The 14,926-nt window shown below is 45.9% G+C and overlaps 1 protein-coding gene across 1 annotated transcript in view; it reads left to right on the forward strand.

The window, feature by feature from the left end:
* Nucleotides 1–3,833, forward strand: part of DLG5 (discs large MAGUK scaffold protein 5) — a 68,696-nt gene extending 64,863 nt beyond the window's left edge. Inside the window, exons 31-32 of the mRNA XM_056848469.1 lie at nt 1,266–1,375; nt 3,700–3,833. Of these exons, the coding sequence (XP_056704447.1) occupies nt 1,266–1,375; nt 3,700–3,803 (214 nt within the window). The 3' untranslated portion in view covers nt 3,804–3,833. The remainder of the gene's footprint in view (nt 1–1,265; nt 1,376–3,699) is intronic.
* The last annotated feature ends 11,093 nt before the right edge of the window (nt 3,834–14,926 follow it).

Raw genomic sequence — 14,926 nt, forward strand, 5'->3', positions numbered from 1 at the left:
CATTTTAACTGTTCTTAATTGTTCAAATGTTTAGAAGTTTTTATTTTTGCTTGCTTTGTGGACCCTGACTGGGTAGAAAAGCATAAAAGTCCCTGCCCTCTCCAAACCCCGCCCTCCTCAGGCTCCACCCCCAAAATCTCCAGGTATTTCCCAACCTGGAGCTGGCAACCCTAGGAAGGGGGCAAGCTTAGGCTCAGGATCACAGTGAGGCAGGGTGGGAAGCTGGGATCCTATGACCTTCTATCCCTTCTTTTTGTAATAGACGTTTTGCACTTTGTGATTCTAAAAATAAACTTAGCAGAGAAGAGCACAATGTGAAGGAAGGCTGGACAGCCAAACACAGCGGAGTCAGAACCATTTGCTTTGCCGCGCTTGATCGGATTGGCCCGGCTTGCTTTCCTTTTGCTGAAAGCAGAATGCCTTCTCAAGTAGAACAACCCAAAGGATTAACTGTGGCTGGTTCAGTACTGTGCTCAGTTTTGGGCACCACAATTTAAGAAGGATGTAGACAACCTGGAACATGTCCAGAGGAGGGCAACGAAGATGGGGAGGGGTCTGGAGACCAAATCCTATGAGGAAAAGTTGAAAGAGGTGGGTATGTTTAGCCTGGAGAGGAGAAGACTGAGAGGGGACATGATAGCCATCTTCAAGTACTTGAAGGGCTGTCACATAGAAGAGGGTGCAGAGTTGTTTTCTGTTGCCCCAGAAGGTCGGACCAGAACCAACGGGTTGAAATTAAATCAAAAGAGTTTCCGTCTAGACATTAGGAGGAATTTTCTAACGGTCAGAGCGGTTCCTCAGTGGAATAGGCTTCCTCGGGAGGTGGTGAGCTCTCCTTCCCTGGAGGTTTTTAAGTAGAGGCTAGATGGCCATCTGTCGGCAATGCTGATTCTGTGACCTTAGGCAGATGATAAGAGGGAGGGCATTTCGGCCATCTTCTGGGCATGGAGTAGGGATCATTGGGGGTGTGGGGGGGAGGTAGTTGTGAATTTCCTGCATTGTGCAGGGGGTTGGAGTAGATGACCCTGGTGGTCCCTTCCAACTCCATGATTCTATGATTCATGGTTCTATGATTCTGCACCACCCATCAGGAGTGGCCTTTCTATGCCATACAGCAGATGGCGCCCTTTGCGCATGGTTGCGTCAGTAGAAAAATCAGGCTGGGATGCAAATGTGTTCTGTTTCCTGCTGTCTATCTCAGTTTTGCTGGAAAAGTTGGCCCTTAAAACGTCAAGGCCCTTAAAATATGTTTTGTGTGTTTACAGGGAGCAAAAAGACCCAATCTTTCTGCGGGACAAAGTTACCCAGAAACATTCCAAAGAACAGTTTGAGACTGCTCAGAAAATAGAACAGGAGTACAGCAAGTACTTTACAGGTTCGTATTTTATTATGATGAAAGAAGCCAGAGCAAATTGGGAAAGTTTGCATCTGGCTCTTCGGTGTTCTCCTTGACATGTTCTTAAACATTTTTCCCTCCTTAAAATATTTTTGTCTCTTATCAACCAGAAGCTGTGTAGAGGATCTTCTTGACAGTTGGATATATTATGAGTTCAAATCACTTTTGAGTGGGAACAGGGTTGTGTCCAAAGATTTCCTGCATGATAACGGGGAAACGTTTGCTTTTGAGTGCTTTGGGGCATTTCAAGGGAATCCCATCAGCCCACCTGCACAATCACTTATGCATTTCAGTGGTAGCACTTAAGAACATAAGGAAAGCCCTGCTGGACCAGACAAAAGGCCCATCCAGTCCAGCAGTCCGTTCACACATTGGCAAACCAGGTGCCTCTAGGAAGCCCACAAACAAGACAACTGCAGCAGCATTTATCCTGCCTGTGTTCCACCGCACCCAAAATAATAGGGCATGCTCCTCTGATCCTGGAGAGAACAGGTGTGCATCATGACTAGAATCCATTTTAGACTAGTAGCCATGGATACCCCTCTCCTCCATGAACATGTCCTCTCCTCTCTTCAAGCCTTCCAAGTTGGCAGCCATCACCACATCCTGGGGCAGGGAGTTCCACAGTTTAACTATGCGTTGTGTGAAGAAATACTTCCTTTTGTCTGTTTCGAATCTCACCCTCCAGCTTCAGCAGATGACCCCACATTCTAGTATTATGAGAGAGGGAGAAAAGCTTTTCCCTGCCCCACTCTCTCCATACCATGCATTTTTATTTTTTTTACCTTCGTCCTGAGAATCTGCTTTGAATATCTAGATTTGAGTCCAGGAGCACCGCAGAGACTAACAAGATTTTTGGGGTACAAGCTTTTTGAGAGTCAAAGCCCTGATTCCTGATGAAGGGAGCTTTGACTCTCAAACGCTCATACCCCAAAAATGTTTTTGGTCTCTGAGGTGCTCCTGGACTCGAATGTAGCTCTTCTGCTGCAGAATAACACGGCTGCCTTCTGAGACTGCCTTGAATATGTTTTTTAAATCATTAATTTTGCTTCTCATTAACATGTGTGTTTGCTCTCTCTTTCATCCTCTAAATCCATCACCCCCCCAAATATTGCTAATTTCAGCTGCGTTTGTTTTATTAAGTAGGCCCATAAAGGGCCTGGTCTTCTGTGGCTCGTTCTAATATTTGTAAATAATGGCTTGTTGCTACGGCTGGAGTCTCGAGGCTAAACTTAGCCCCGCTGCTAAGAGTTTATTGTGTGCTATAACAGGGTCCCCTCGGACCATATTTAGATTTCATGTGTAAACGTCGTCACCTGATTCTGCTGAAAATAGCTTTTGGGTGGGATCAGTCACAAAACAGTTGTTTTAGAAGATCAGAGCTGCTTTATTCCGCCTGCCGTTTTCATTTTTTAATTAAGCGAACCATCTGCATGCCAAGTCTTTCTCCATCACTCCTGCCTTTTTTTTGGGGGGGGGCTGTCTTTCTAGCGAGAGCTAGCTACCCTAATTAAGAGGTCTCTCCCCCCCCCCATGTTCTGCTGAGATCTTGAAGAACTGCTGACACACACCAAAAATATTTTATTTTATTTTTATTTTTATAAGAGGGATACAGAAAGGGAAAAAAGGGGAGAGGAAAAATAAGATAAAAGATACATCAAAAATTTCAATGCATATTCAATGCTTTAATACCAAATGTACAAGCTCCAAAAAAGGAAGCAAAAAAGGAAGCTATAGCGCTATATAATGCAAATCTCAGAACGGTTAAAAAATAAAAAGCCGGAAAAGAACGCACCGGCAAAATAGGCAGGGAAAAGAATCGTGGCATTGTTTGAACTGGCTAGAAGGGCTTTAGAGATGGCTCATAGACAGATTGAAATGAGCTGTATGAACACCCATCTTTGAATCGCTTTATTCCAGAATGGGCCAGCAACGGATGACAGCCGGTTTAGAAGAGTAATGTGAATAGGGCCTTAAACAAACAAATATATATATATATATATATATATATATATATATATATATATATATATATATATATATATATATATATATATATATAAAATCATAGAGTTGGAAGGGACCACCAGGGTCATCTAGTCCAACCCCCTGCACAATGCAGGAAATTCACAACTACCTCCCACACACACCCCCAATGACCCCTACTCCATGCCCAGAAGATGGCCAAGAGGGTCCAGTATCTTACATCACTGTGAGAGAAATAAATAAATAAATACAGTTTCTGTTTTGTTCTGGGAGGGAAAATTGATTTGCCATGTATGATTCTCCTTTTTTTTTTATAGGTGTGGTCCAAGGTGGTCCTCTTTCTACCATTTGCACTCAGATCATGACAACTGTGGATCAAGAGCAAAACAAAGTCCTGTGGATTCCTGCTGGCCCCTTATAGACACCTGCTATAAAATGGCTGAAATTCTGCAACAGAACTTTAAATAAACAGGGAAGGGTGGGGCAGTCCATTTATATCTGCCGGTATGGTGGGTGCAGATTATAGATTCCCATGAGCGACTTGGAAGGCGGTGACCCCTGCGTCGGCAGAATTCCCAGAAGTTTGTTTCTATACAAATGGACTAATACAGAATTCCTTTTTTTTCCTCGTTAAAAAAAAAAGACTTTGCAAGGCTACAGAAAAAGTGAAAGAAACCCTTTAAAATACGTTTACAAAATCTCTCTTCCCCCTCCCCAAGTACTTGGAGGTTCATGTTTACTTGAATTTTCTTTTCTTTTTTTACCATGGGTTCGAAGTTTTTCTCGTTTTGTTTTCTGTTTTGTTTTCGTTCTCCGCTTCTGATACGAGAAGCAGACGCCAGAGAGGAGTTCCTTCGTGGCGAGGGAGCCTGACCTCGCCACGGTAGAGGTCTGTCGTTCGGCGCCAAACTTTTTTCATGTCTGAATAATCGCACAAAAATTGTGAACGAGTTTTCGCGTAGGTACGTGTTTCGGAAGCGAATTCAGGCAGACGCAGCCCTCCTCCGAACTCCTGGGTCAGGCCGCTGCTCCTATTTCACAAGCTCTTTGTCTGTCAAAAGTTCCGGGGCTGCTTTTATGCATGGATCTAATATTTAATGTCATAACGTATCTGATCAAACTGTGCTTATTGTGTATCCAGGAATAGTAATTTTGGGTTGCTGTGCCTGTGTTTGAACAGCAGATGAGAAGGGTTAATAACCGGCCCCGGACTTCATTATTTAATGGCTTGTGTAGGTAGCCTGCTTAATTGGAAGCATACATGGCTCATGCTTTGGTGTGTAGTAATCATAGGGGTTTTTAATTTAATTAGATGCACCGTCTGAGTTTTTAGGGATCTGATAACCTCTAGTGTGTTCCTGTAACTCTTAGTTTTGCCTCTGTCAACAAATAGTGTATGTTTTTTAAAACAAAATGTTACAATACTTATTTCCTGACTGTACCAAATTCCATCGTATGTTTCTCTTTGCACTTCTAACCTTGTTTTCCAGCAGCGTGCATTTATTTTTTCCTTTGTTAAAAAAAGAAGATTGCATGTCGCGTTTTGTAGGTACTGTAACTTTATTGTCGATGTTCAAGTATCGTTTGCATTGTGGTACCTGTTCCTAACATTTCATAATGTAGAAAGATTCCCTCCCCACCTTTTTGGGGTTTTTTTACCCTTCAGTTTTTAGTTTTGCTTTTATTTGCATTAATTTTTTAAAAAAGGGATTCTTCTTGCACAGTTGTTCAAAGACAAAAAAATTGGTTGGAAATTTTAACCTCTGTTTTTTCCAGACACTATTTTATAGTTCAAAATACAGGAGAGAGAAAAAGGAGAGGGGAAAAAATGTAGAAAGCCTATTGATAAATTCTTAGTTGGAGTACTGTTTATAAGTTGAGGGACAGCAGTTATATATTTTTTTAAAGAGAGGGGCCAGAGGTGGACTTCAGCGGTACGCTTGAAACAAACCGGTACTGTTGCAACATGGATTTTTTTCTATACTAAAAAAAGTCACTTTGTATCAAAACAAAAAAAAGTTAAAGAAACTGAGTATTGTGTTTAAATAAAGGTCAATTTCTATAACTTGACTCGCATGGAAATGATGCAGATTGTTCTAGTTCAGTTTATTGCTATAATCCATAGAAACAAAGCTTCAGAAATAAAATTTACAAAAAAAGAAAAGAAAAGAAATAATGTGCAGACATCTGTAGCATTTCCCAGTAAGACACACCCCTACCACATTAAAAATACAACAACTCGTTTTCTTCTCTCAGCAAAAAGAAGTCTCCAAACTAATTTATACTTTAAAGCGCCAGTGGTCCAACACAGCTAATTACGAAAGAAGAAGAAGAGGAGTTGGTTTTTATTTGCCGACTTTCTCTGCCACTTAAGGGAGAATCAAACCGGCTTCTAATCATCTTCCCTTCCCCTCCCCACAACAGACACCCTGTGAGGTCGGTGGGGCTGAGAGAGCTGTGACTAGCCCAAGGTCACCCAGCTGGCTTCCTGTGTGGGAGCAGGGAAACCAACCCCGTTCCTACATAGAGTTGGAAGGGTCATCTAGTCCAACCCCTGCACAATGCAGGAAATTCACAACTACCTCCCCTCCCACACCCCCAGTGACCCCTACGCCATGCCCAAAAGATGCCCAAGATGCCCTTCCCTCTCATCATCTGCCTAAGGTCACAGAATCAGCATTGCTGACAGATGGCCATCTAGCCTCTGCTTAAAAACCTCCAGAGAAGGAGAGCTCACCACCTCCCGAGGAAGCCTGTCCCACTGAGGATCTTTTACTATCCTAGGCCCTGTCCAAAAAAAGCATTGTCCAATTTCCCATCCACACACAACAGGCTCCAGAAGCCAGTTTGGCAACAGAGTTCTTTGTTGTTGCTGGGTTTTCCCCCTTGATAATATGGGTCAGGAAAAAAAGGTATAATTCTCCAAGTTATGAGAAGTTCTAAAATGGCTAAGTCGGACGCTAATCTGGTGAACCGGATTTGTTTCCCCGCTCCTACGCATGAAGCCAGCAGGTTGACCTTGTGCTAGTCACACTCTCTCAGTCCCACCTACCTCACAAGGTGTCTGTTGTGGGGAGGGGAAAGGAAGGTGATTGTAAGCCTGTTTGATTCTTCCTGAAGTGGTAGAGAAAGTTGGCATATAAAAACCAATTCTTCTTCTAACAGGTTAACACAACACCCAGTTTTTTAAAAGAGATTTTAATTTCATTTCAGAAAATAATACAAACAAGAATACAAAATAGAAAATGAAAAAGTACATAGAAAAAATAGCATACATATACCCATAAAAGAAAACAAAGGAATAAGATCTGGATGACCATATAGCAATTTGTTAACATAATAATAATTTTCATTAATAGTAAACTATACTAACAACTTAATAGTAGATACTCTTGATTATACTTGCTCCAACCATATACAAATTTATTTAGACCCACTTTTTAACGTACACCTTATTTTTTACTATTCCTACATCCTTCCCTGCTTGTCCATTTCCCTCCCCCCTCAAAAAAGGTAGTAGTAGTAGAAGAGTTGGTTTTTATGTGCTGACTTTCTCTACCTTTTAAGGAGACTCAAACTGGCTTACAATCCCCTTCCCTTCCCCACAACAGACACCCTGTGAGGTAGGTGGGGCTGAGAGAGTAGCAGACAATCCACCCGTTGACAATTCATGGCGTTTTCTACCACGCAGCAGAATTATATTTCAGAGCATCGGGGGCTGCGTCAGCCCACAGAGACGAGTCTTGGAAGCTGTAATCCCAAACTAAGCTGTTGCTGGCCTAGATAGGCATGTGTGGATTTGCCTAATATTAATCCAACATCAAGGGCGTGGCTCTTATAATGCAGTTTTTATTGTCAACATACACGGAAGGCCCAGCAGGGCATTTGGGCTGGGGGTACAAACCCAATGGGCTGACGTGGTCCATTTTGCCAAGAGCAAAATGTTGCTGTTGGATCCTAGCAATAATTTCTACTAATAGAAAGGGGGGGTTCTCTGTTCCCCCCTCCTTGCCATAGACCTCTGATTTGTCTCTCATGTGGTTCCTTGGGAAGATCCATTTTGCTAATGCAATAGCTTTATGTCATTCACCTTATCAGGGCCAGTTCAGGGCTCAGCAACATTTGGGGGTGGGTGGGCTCAGATAGCACTGAACGGGAGGCTGCAGCTGACTCCGTCCACAGTGGCCTCCATTGTACAGAGAGGATGGGGTCTGCCCCCCCTCTCCATCATACCACAGACTGTGGGAGGGGCCGTGGCTCAGTGGCAGAGCATCTGCTTGGCATGCAGCAGGTCCCAGGTTCAATCCCCGGCATCTCCAGTTAAAGGGACCAGGCAAGTGCGTGATGTGAAAGACCCCCGCCTGAGACCCTGGAGAGCTGCTGCCGGTCTGAGTAGACAACACTGACAATAATGGACCGAGGAGGATATGATTCAGGACAAGGCAGCTTCATGTGTTCACGGGAGGGGCTGTTCATTTTGTTTGACAGAACTCAATTCGGGGGGGGGGGCACTGAAAACTGAGCCAGGCCCCTGTCTAACCTCTTGGATGAGTTTCTTGATATGGGGGTAGATTGGAAGGGTTCAAGAGGGGAGTGGACATGTTCATGGAGGAGAGGGCTATTCATGGCTACTAGCAAAAATGGAGACTAGTCATGATGCTCACCTGTTCTCTCCAGGTCCAGAGGAGCAGGCCTGTTATATCGGGTGCTGTGGAACACAGGCAGGATAAATGCTGCTGCAGTCGTCTTGTTTGTGGGCTTCCTAGAGACACCTGGTTGGCCACTGTGTGAACGGACTGCTGGAGTGGATGGACCTCGGTCTGATCCAGCAGGGCTTTTCTTAGGTTCTTATATATAATTATATGAGATGCTGTGGAGCACAGGCAGGATAAATGCTGCTGCAGTCGTCTTGTCTGTGGGCTTCCTGGAGGCACCTGGTTGGCCACCGTGTGAACAGACTGCTGGACTTGGTGGCCCTTGGTCTGATCCAGCAGGGCCTTTCTTATGTTCTTATTGTGACCACACCGTGAGGGTGACCTTGGGAGAAGTTGCCGCTGTCCCTGGAGACCACGCCTTTTTTGTGTGCAGTGTGTGTCCTCCGCGGCACAAGCTTGCATTCTCCCTGCTAGCAAAAAAATGGAGTAGTCCATTCAAAACTAATCATTTGACTTGGTAAAATTAATGTATCATCTCCTGCCTGAACTGGGGCTTCTGCTGACACTAGGAGAGCGCTCGGGGCTTTTCGTAACGGCTGGCCGGCTGGCCATCCGGGAGTCGAGGCTCGTTCGGCTGTGGCAAGGGCAAGCAGGTGCCTTGAGGAATGGAGGGTGGCTTTTTTTAAATCCTAGAAATAATGCGCTTGGCTTTGATGAATGACACAGCGCCATGGTGGACACTGCAGTCCGTTGCATAATTGTCTCCCCCGCGGTGCTGCAGCTGAAGAAGCTCAGAGACAGCAGAGAAATTAATCTGAATTTGAAAAAAAGTATTTGAGAGTAGATGTAGGGGGGACGACTAAAAACCCCCAACTGTACAGGGTAGCCCTGGAAACTACCTATTTTCTCTGACTCGCCACTCTAGGAGGAGGTATTCCACTTGTCCGGCTAATGGAGACAATAAGTACAAATGCTCATGAAAATGATTCAGATTCTGCTAGAGGCATTCAGTTTGTCAGGGGTATTATTATAGTAATGGTTCTTGGGGAAGATGCAGCCTCTTGAAAAGGCAAGAAGGCATCCATGTTTTTAACCCTTTACCACCATGCCTGAACTCTCCAGTCAGAGGGATCCCTGTCTTAATAATGTTATGACCGATTCATAAATTCCCTGGCAGCGAATACTGATAGTCACATTGTTTGATAGATTGTAAAATGTATTTTTATCTTGCTGAAAACTGTCATTTTGCTAAAGCAGCAATTTAAATAACACATGTTGGCTTTTCATTCTCATAGGAGCCAGCGTGGTGTAGTGGTTAAGAGCGGTGGTTTGGAGTGGTGGTCTCTGATCTGGGTGGCAGACGCTAATCTGGTGAACTGATACGACTGATCTCTCAGTTCACTTGGAGAAAATGGCTGCTTTGGCAGCGGACTCTAATCTGGAGAGCCAGGTTTGATTCCCCACTCCTCCACATGAAGCCAGCTGGGTGACCTTGGGCTAGTCACAGCTCTCTCAGCCCCACCTACCTCACAAGGTGTCTGTTGTGGGGTGGGAAGGTGATTGTAAGCCGGTTTGAGTCTTCCTTAAGTGGTAGAGAAAGTCGGCACATAAAAACCAACTTTTCTTCTTCATTCACCTCACATCTGACAATGGGAGCTCTGACTCTTGAAAGCGTACACCCCAAAAATCTAGTTGGCCTCTAAGGTGCTACCAGACTCAAATCTAGCAGCTTATTCACCTCACCTTTGAGGGGAAAAACAAGTATCTGGAGGTGGCTATAGTGAATTCCAGGAGGAGGAGAACTTTGTGATTCTCAGATTTTTGAGAGAATAGTTGGTGCTGGGGATTGATCGTTTTCATTTATTTTTATTACAGCCAAAGGCCAGCATAAAATATAACATATAGCAGGGGATTGATCAACATTACAAGCAGGCCAGGGAAGTTACTAAAGGCGGTGGAGGAGAAATTGATGCCGCTAAAGAATCCGACGGCACTGCAGTGCGAGATATTTGCTGGTGAGCCATCCAGTGAATACAGAAGGCTGTTTAGGGAGCCAGAGATTTATAGGATATTGTCAGTCACAGTGAACAGGGCAGGTAGCAGGAAGAGCCGGGGTTCAGTGGTAGAGCTTCAGCTCGGCATGCAGGAGGTCCCAAGTTCAACCCTTGGTATTTCCTGTTTTTTTTAAAAAATCAGGTGATGTGAAAGACCTCTGCCTGAGACCCTGGAGAGCCACTGCCGGTCAGAGGAGATGGTACTGACCTTGATGGACCAAGGTCAGGGAGGGGCCGTGGCTCAGTGGTAGAGCATCTGCTCGGCATGCAGAAAGTCTCAGGTTCAATCCCCGGCATTCCCAGTTAAAGGGACTAGGCAAGTGGGTGATGTGATAGACCCCTGCCTGAGACCCTGGAGAGCCACTGCCAGTCAGAGTAGATAATACTGACTTTGATGGACCAAGGGTCTGATTCAGTATAAGGCAGCTTCATGTATTCAAGCGGGGATCTAATTCAGGATGAACACATGAAGCTGCCTTATACTGAATCAGACCATCGAGGTCCATCAAAGTCAGTATTGTCTACTCAGACCGGCAGCCGCTCTCCAGGGTCTCAGGCAGAGAGGTCTTTCCCATCACCTACTTGCCTGGTCCCTTTAACTGGGGATGGCAGGGATTGAACCTGGGACCTTCTGCGTGCCAAGCAGATTCCCTACTACTGAGCCACAGCCCCTCCCACAGGATAAGGCAGCTTTATGTGTTAAAATTTCATGTGCAGAGACCCAGTGAGCATTCGTTGACAAGGTACACAAGCTCACCATCCTAAGACCCAACCTTTTGTAGAGGAATCATAGAGTTGGAAGGGACCACCAGGGTCATCTAGTCCAACCCCCTGCACAATTCAGAAATTTCACAACTACCTCCCCCCCACACCCCACAGTGACCCCTACTCCAATTCCCAGAAGATGGCCAAGATGCTCTTCCTCTCATCATCTGCCTAAGGTCGTAGAATCAGAATTGCTGACAGATGGCCATCTAGCCTCTGCTTAAAAACCTCCAGGGAAGGAGAGCTTACCACCTCCCGAGGAAGCCTGTTCCACTGAGGAACCGCTCTGACTGTTAGAAAATTCTTCCTAATGTCTAGATGGAAACTCTTTTGGTTTAACTTCAACCCGTTGGTTCTGGTCCGACCTTCTGGGGTACAGAAAACAACCCGGCACCCTCCTCTATGTGACAGCCCTTCAAGTACTTGAAGATGGGTTATCCTGTCCCCTCTCAGCCTTCTCCTCTTCAGGCTAAACATCCATCCTTCTTGTTCTGGACACTGTGAAGATTGCTGATCATGATGGTGCCTGATAGAACTGATGGCCATTCCCACTGGCCTCCGATAGCGGAGGTGGGAGGTTCTTCTCTCAGTCTAACCAGATGTCCCCCTTCAAGCTCCGGTCTGTGGCCCACCAGAAAACCATGAAGGCCGTGACGTGTCCTCCTGGCTCTTCAGCTCCTGCCTGAACTGTCAGTTGGGTTGGAGAGAGCTATCGCAGCACAGAAATCCGCCCACCCTCGCATCTCTCTCAGTGACGGCTCTGAAGAGCTGTGAGAAGTTGCAGCTGGCCCAAATCCTCGGGAGCTGAAGCGACCGTGTCACAAAATGACACACGCAAACCCCAGCAGATGGTGCTGGAGATGGGTCAGTTGTGGTACATTTAGCGCCGCAAACCGCAGCAAACCGCAGCAAACACATTTGAAGAAGACGCTAGAGGTTCTTCTTCCTGCAGCAGAAGCAGATTGCACCGGACAGAATGGGGGGGGGGGGTTTCCCTTTTGCGCCTGAAGGTTGAAATTGGGTCTGGGTGGGGCAGGAGAAGCACAGGAACTAGCACAGGCCCAAATGGCTGGAAAAGCTCCCTAGGAGATTGTAATAAGAATCCCCCCCCCCAATTCATGATGGACTGGATATCTGCAATAAAAGTGTTGCTACCAACGGTTGGCATAACAAAGAGAGGAAATGCCTTGAGAACTCAAAACATTTGCCTGAATAGTATGGCTGTTTTTACACATGGAAAAGCTGATATTCCCACAACCGCCAATACTTGGACACGCCAGGCATGCACTAATTATGGGTTGCGAGAGGCTTCTAATGAAGGGAAAGGATACAAGAAGAAGACGAAGAAGAGTTGGTTTTTATATGCAGACTTTACCACTTAAGGAAGAATCAAACTGGCTTACAATCGCCTTCCCTCCCCCTCCCCACAACAGACACCCTATGAGGTAGGTGGGGCTTAGAGAGTGTGACTAGCCCAAGGTCACCCAGCTGGCTTCATGTGTAGGAGTGGGGAAACCAACCCAGTTCACCAGATTAGCCTCCGCTGCTAATGTGGAGGAGCGGGGAATCAAACCTGGTTCTCCAGATCAGAGTCCATCTCTCCAAACCACTGCTCTTAACCATTACACCAAGCTGGAAGTCCGGGGTCGCTATGCAAAGGCAGGCAATGGCAAACCACCTCTGAACATCTCTTGCCTGAAAACCCTACGGTGCTCACCATAAGTGGGTGGGCTGCAACTAGACAGCACTTAATTATTGCCCTGACCTGAATGGCCCAGGCTAGCCCAGTCTCCTCAGACCTCGGAAGCTAAGTAGGGTCAGCTCTGGTGAGCACTTGGATGGGGGGCCACCAAAGAAGTCTCTGGTCACTGCGCAGAGACAGGGGATGGAAAACCACCTCTGAATGTCTCCTGCCTTGAAAACCCTACCGAGTTGACGTAAGTTGGCTCTGACTTGACTGCACATTCCACAACCACCACCCATCTTCCGAGCTTTCACCGGTTATGATGTTACTTCCCCTCATGGCAAAGGGAAGATGTGAACGTGGCCAGTATGTGATGAGGCGCCAGGTGCGTTTGCCGCTCTCAGTGCAAACATAAGAATAACGGAAAACGCGGACCTTGGACTCCTGGAGAGGTCTGTTGTCATGGTGTACGATATGTCCAATAGCACTGAACGAGTCAACGATGCCCGTTACAATTAATCATATGTTGACATTCCACTAATGCTGTGAAAGCCATTGGAGCGCTTATCAGGTGAGGATAATATGGGAAAGCAAAATAGAACTTGGCAAACAAGGTGGACGATGCTTCTACCTGTACAGAAAACAGCAAAAAAATGTTTGCGAACTTTGCAACAAGTCCAGCTACAAGCAGAAGGTCCAAATGATTCTTCTGCCGTGGACACAGCTACACGGCCTTGTACAGCTTTGCATGCCCGGATTCAACATGCTGTGTTGGGCGGCAGCAAAACAGCCCGATTTGAGTCCAGTCGCACCTTAGAGACCGACAAGATTTTCGGAGCCTCAGCTTTTGAGTGTCGAAGCTCCCTTCTTTGACTCTTGAAAGTGTATAACTAAAAAAATCTTCTTGGTTTCTAATGCACTCCTGGATTCAAATCTAGCTATTTCATTATGTGGGACTGTCTGAAAGGTATATTGGAAATGTTTGTTGGCGTATATACTTCATAAACTGTTTCGCTGTGTGTTCAGCTTTCCCTCTTGAAAGGGAACCTTGAACGTGGGACCTTCTGCATGCCAAGCAGATGCTCTACTGCTGGGCCACAGCCCCTCCCCAAGCAGAGTGCCTTGGAGAGGAGGGGCTGTGCTTTGCATGCAGAAGGTCCCAGGTACGATCCCCAGCAGCTCCAGTTAGAAAGGACCAGGCAGTAGGTGATGGGAAAGACCTGAGGCCCCGGAGAGCCGTTGCCAGTCTGAGTATACAATATGAACCTTGATGGACCGATGGTCTGATTCAGTATAAGGCAGTTTCACGTATGTTCAAGTGTTAAATATTTAAAATACAGCCGGCAATGAAGTATTCCCCCTCTTTCTAACCAAATTAAGACTTATTATAACGATGTGTGACCATTTACTTCAGGATTTATTACAAAATAATTTTTTTTTAAAAAAAAATTCTAAATCACCAAAGGTTCTCCCAGCAAATTAAAAAGCTGATTCTTTATTGCCCTCTCTTGGGACAGCAAATTATGGTTTTCATCCTCTACTGAGCACGTGCAATCCTCGGCCCTTTATCTGGAGTCTTGTGCACATAATTTTCTTTATAGCAATGGGAATGTTCTTGTGGCAGAGCACAAAGGCATTTTATCAATTCTGTAAACTCTTCAATCCACCTGTACGGTTATCTTGTTTCTCCTTGCTTCCACGACTCCTTTGTGCATTTTATCTAGCTGGCTCTTGTAGTACTGAAAACTGCATCTTGAGGAAAGGATAATGCCAGGTAGCATCAGGGGAATGTGGAAGCTCAGAATAACTCTGTGTTTTCTGCAAATTAGGCCGTGCCTGGCAACCAGCAGGAGGGTTATGCGGCGGGGGGCGGGGGGGGGGGCGGCCGCAGTGTCCCGGGAGAAAAATTTAAAAAGAAAAATAAAGCCCTCGTCTACTTACAGGATGTTTCTTACCATAGAGTTCCTGGGAATTCCTAGAACTACTCAGAAGTGAAAATGGTAGCTGGAGGAGGAGGAGGAAGAAGAGGAAGCAGCAGCAGAAGAAGGGTTGGTTTTTATATGCTGACTTTCTCTACCACTTAAGGAAGAATCAAACCGGCTTACAATCCCCTTCCCTTCCCCTCCCCACAACAGACACCCTGTCAGGTAGGTGGGGCTGAGGGAGCTCTAAGAGAGCTGTAACTAGCCCAAGGTCACCCAGCTGGCCTCATGAGGAGGAGTGGGGAAACCAACCCGCTTCACGAGATTGGGAGTCTGCCACTCATGTGGCGGAGTGGGGAATCGAACCCGGTTCTCCAGATCAGAGTCCACTTGTGGGGTGCATGAACGAGAGCCCTTTGGGCACCCTCGATCAATGATTCTTCTCACACGTCTTGCAAGGAGAG

This window comes from Euleptes europaea, chromosome 4, assembly GCF_029931775.1.
Source record: "Euleptes europaea isolate rEulEur1 chromosome 4, rEulEur1.hap1, whole genome shotgun sequence".
Taxonomy (NCBI): domain Eukaryota; kingdom Metazoa; phylum Chordata; class Lepidosauria; order Squamata; family Sphaerodactylidae; genus Euleptes; species Euleptes europaea.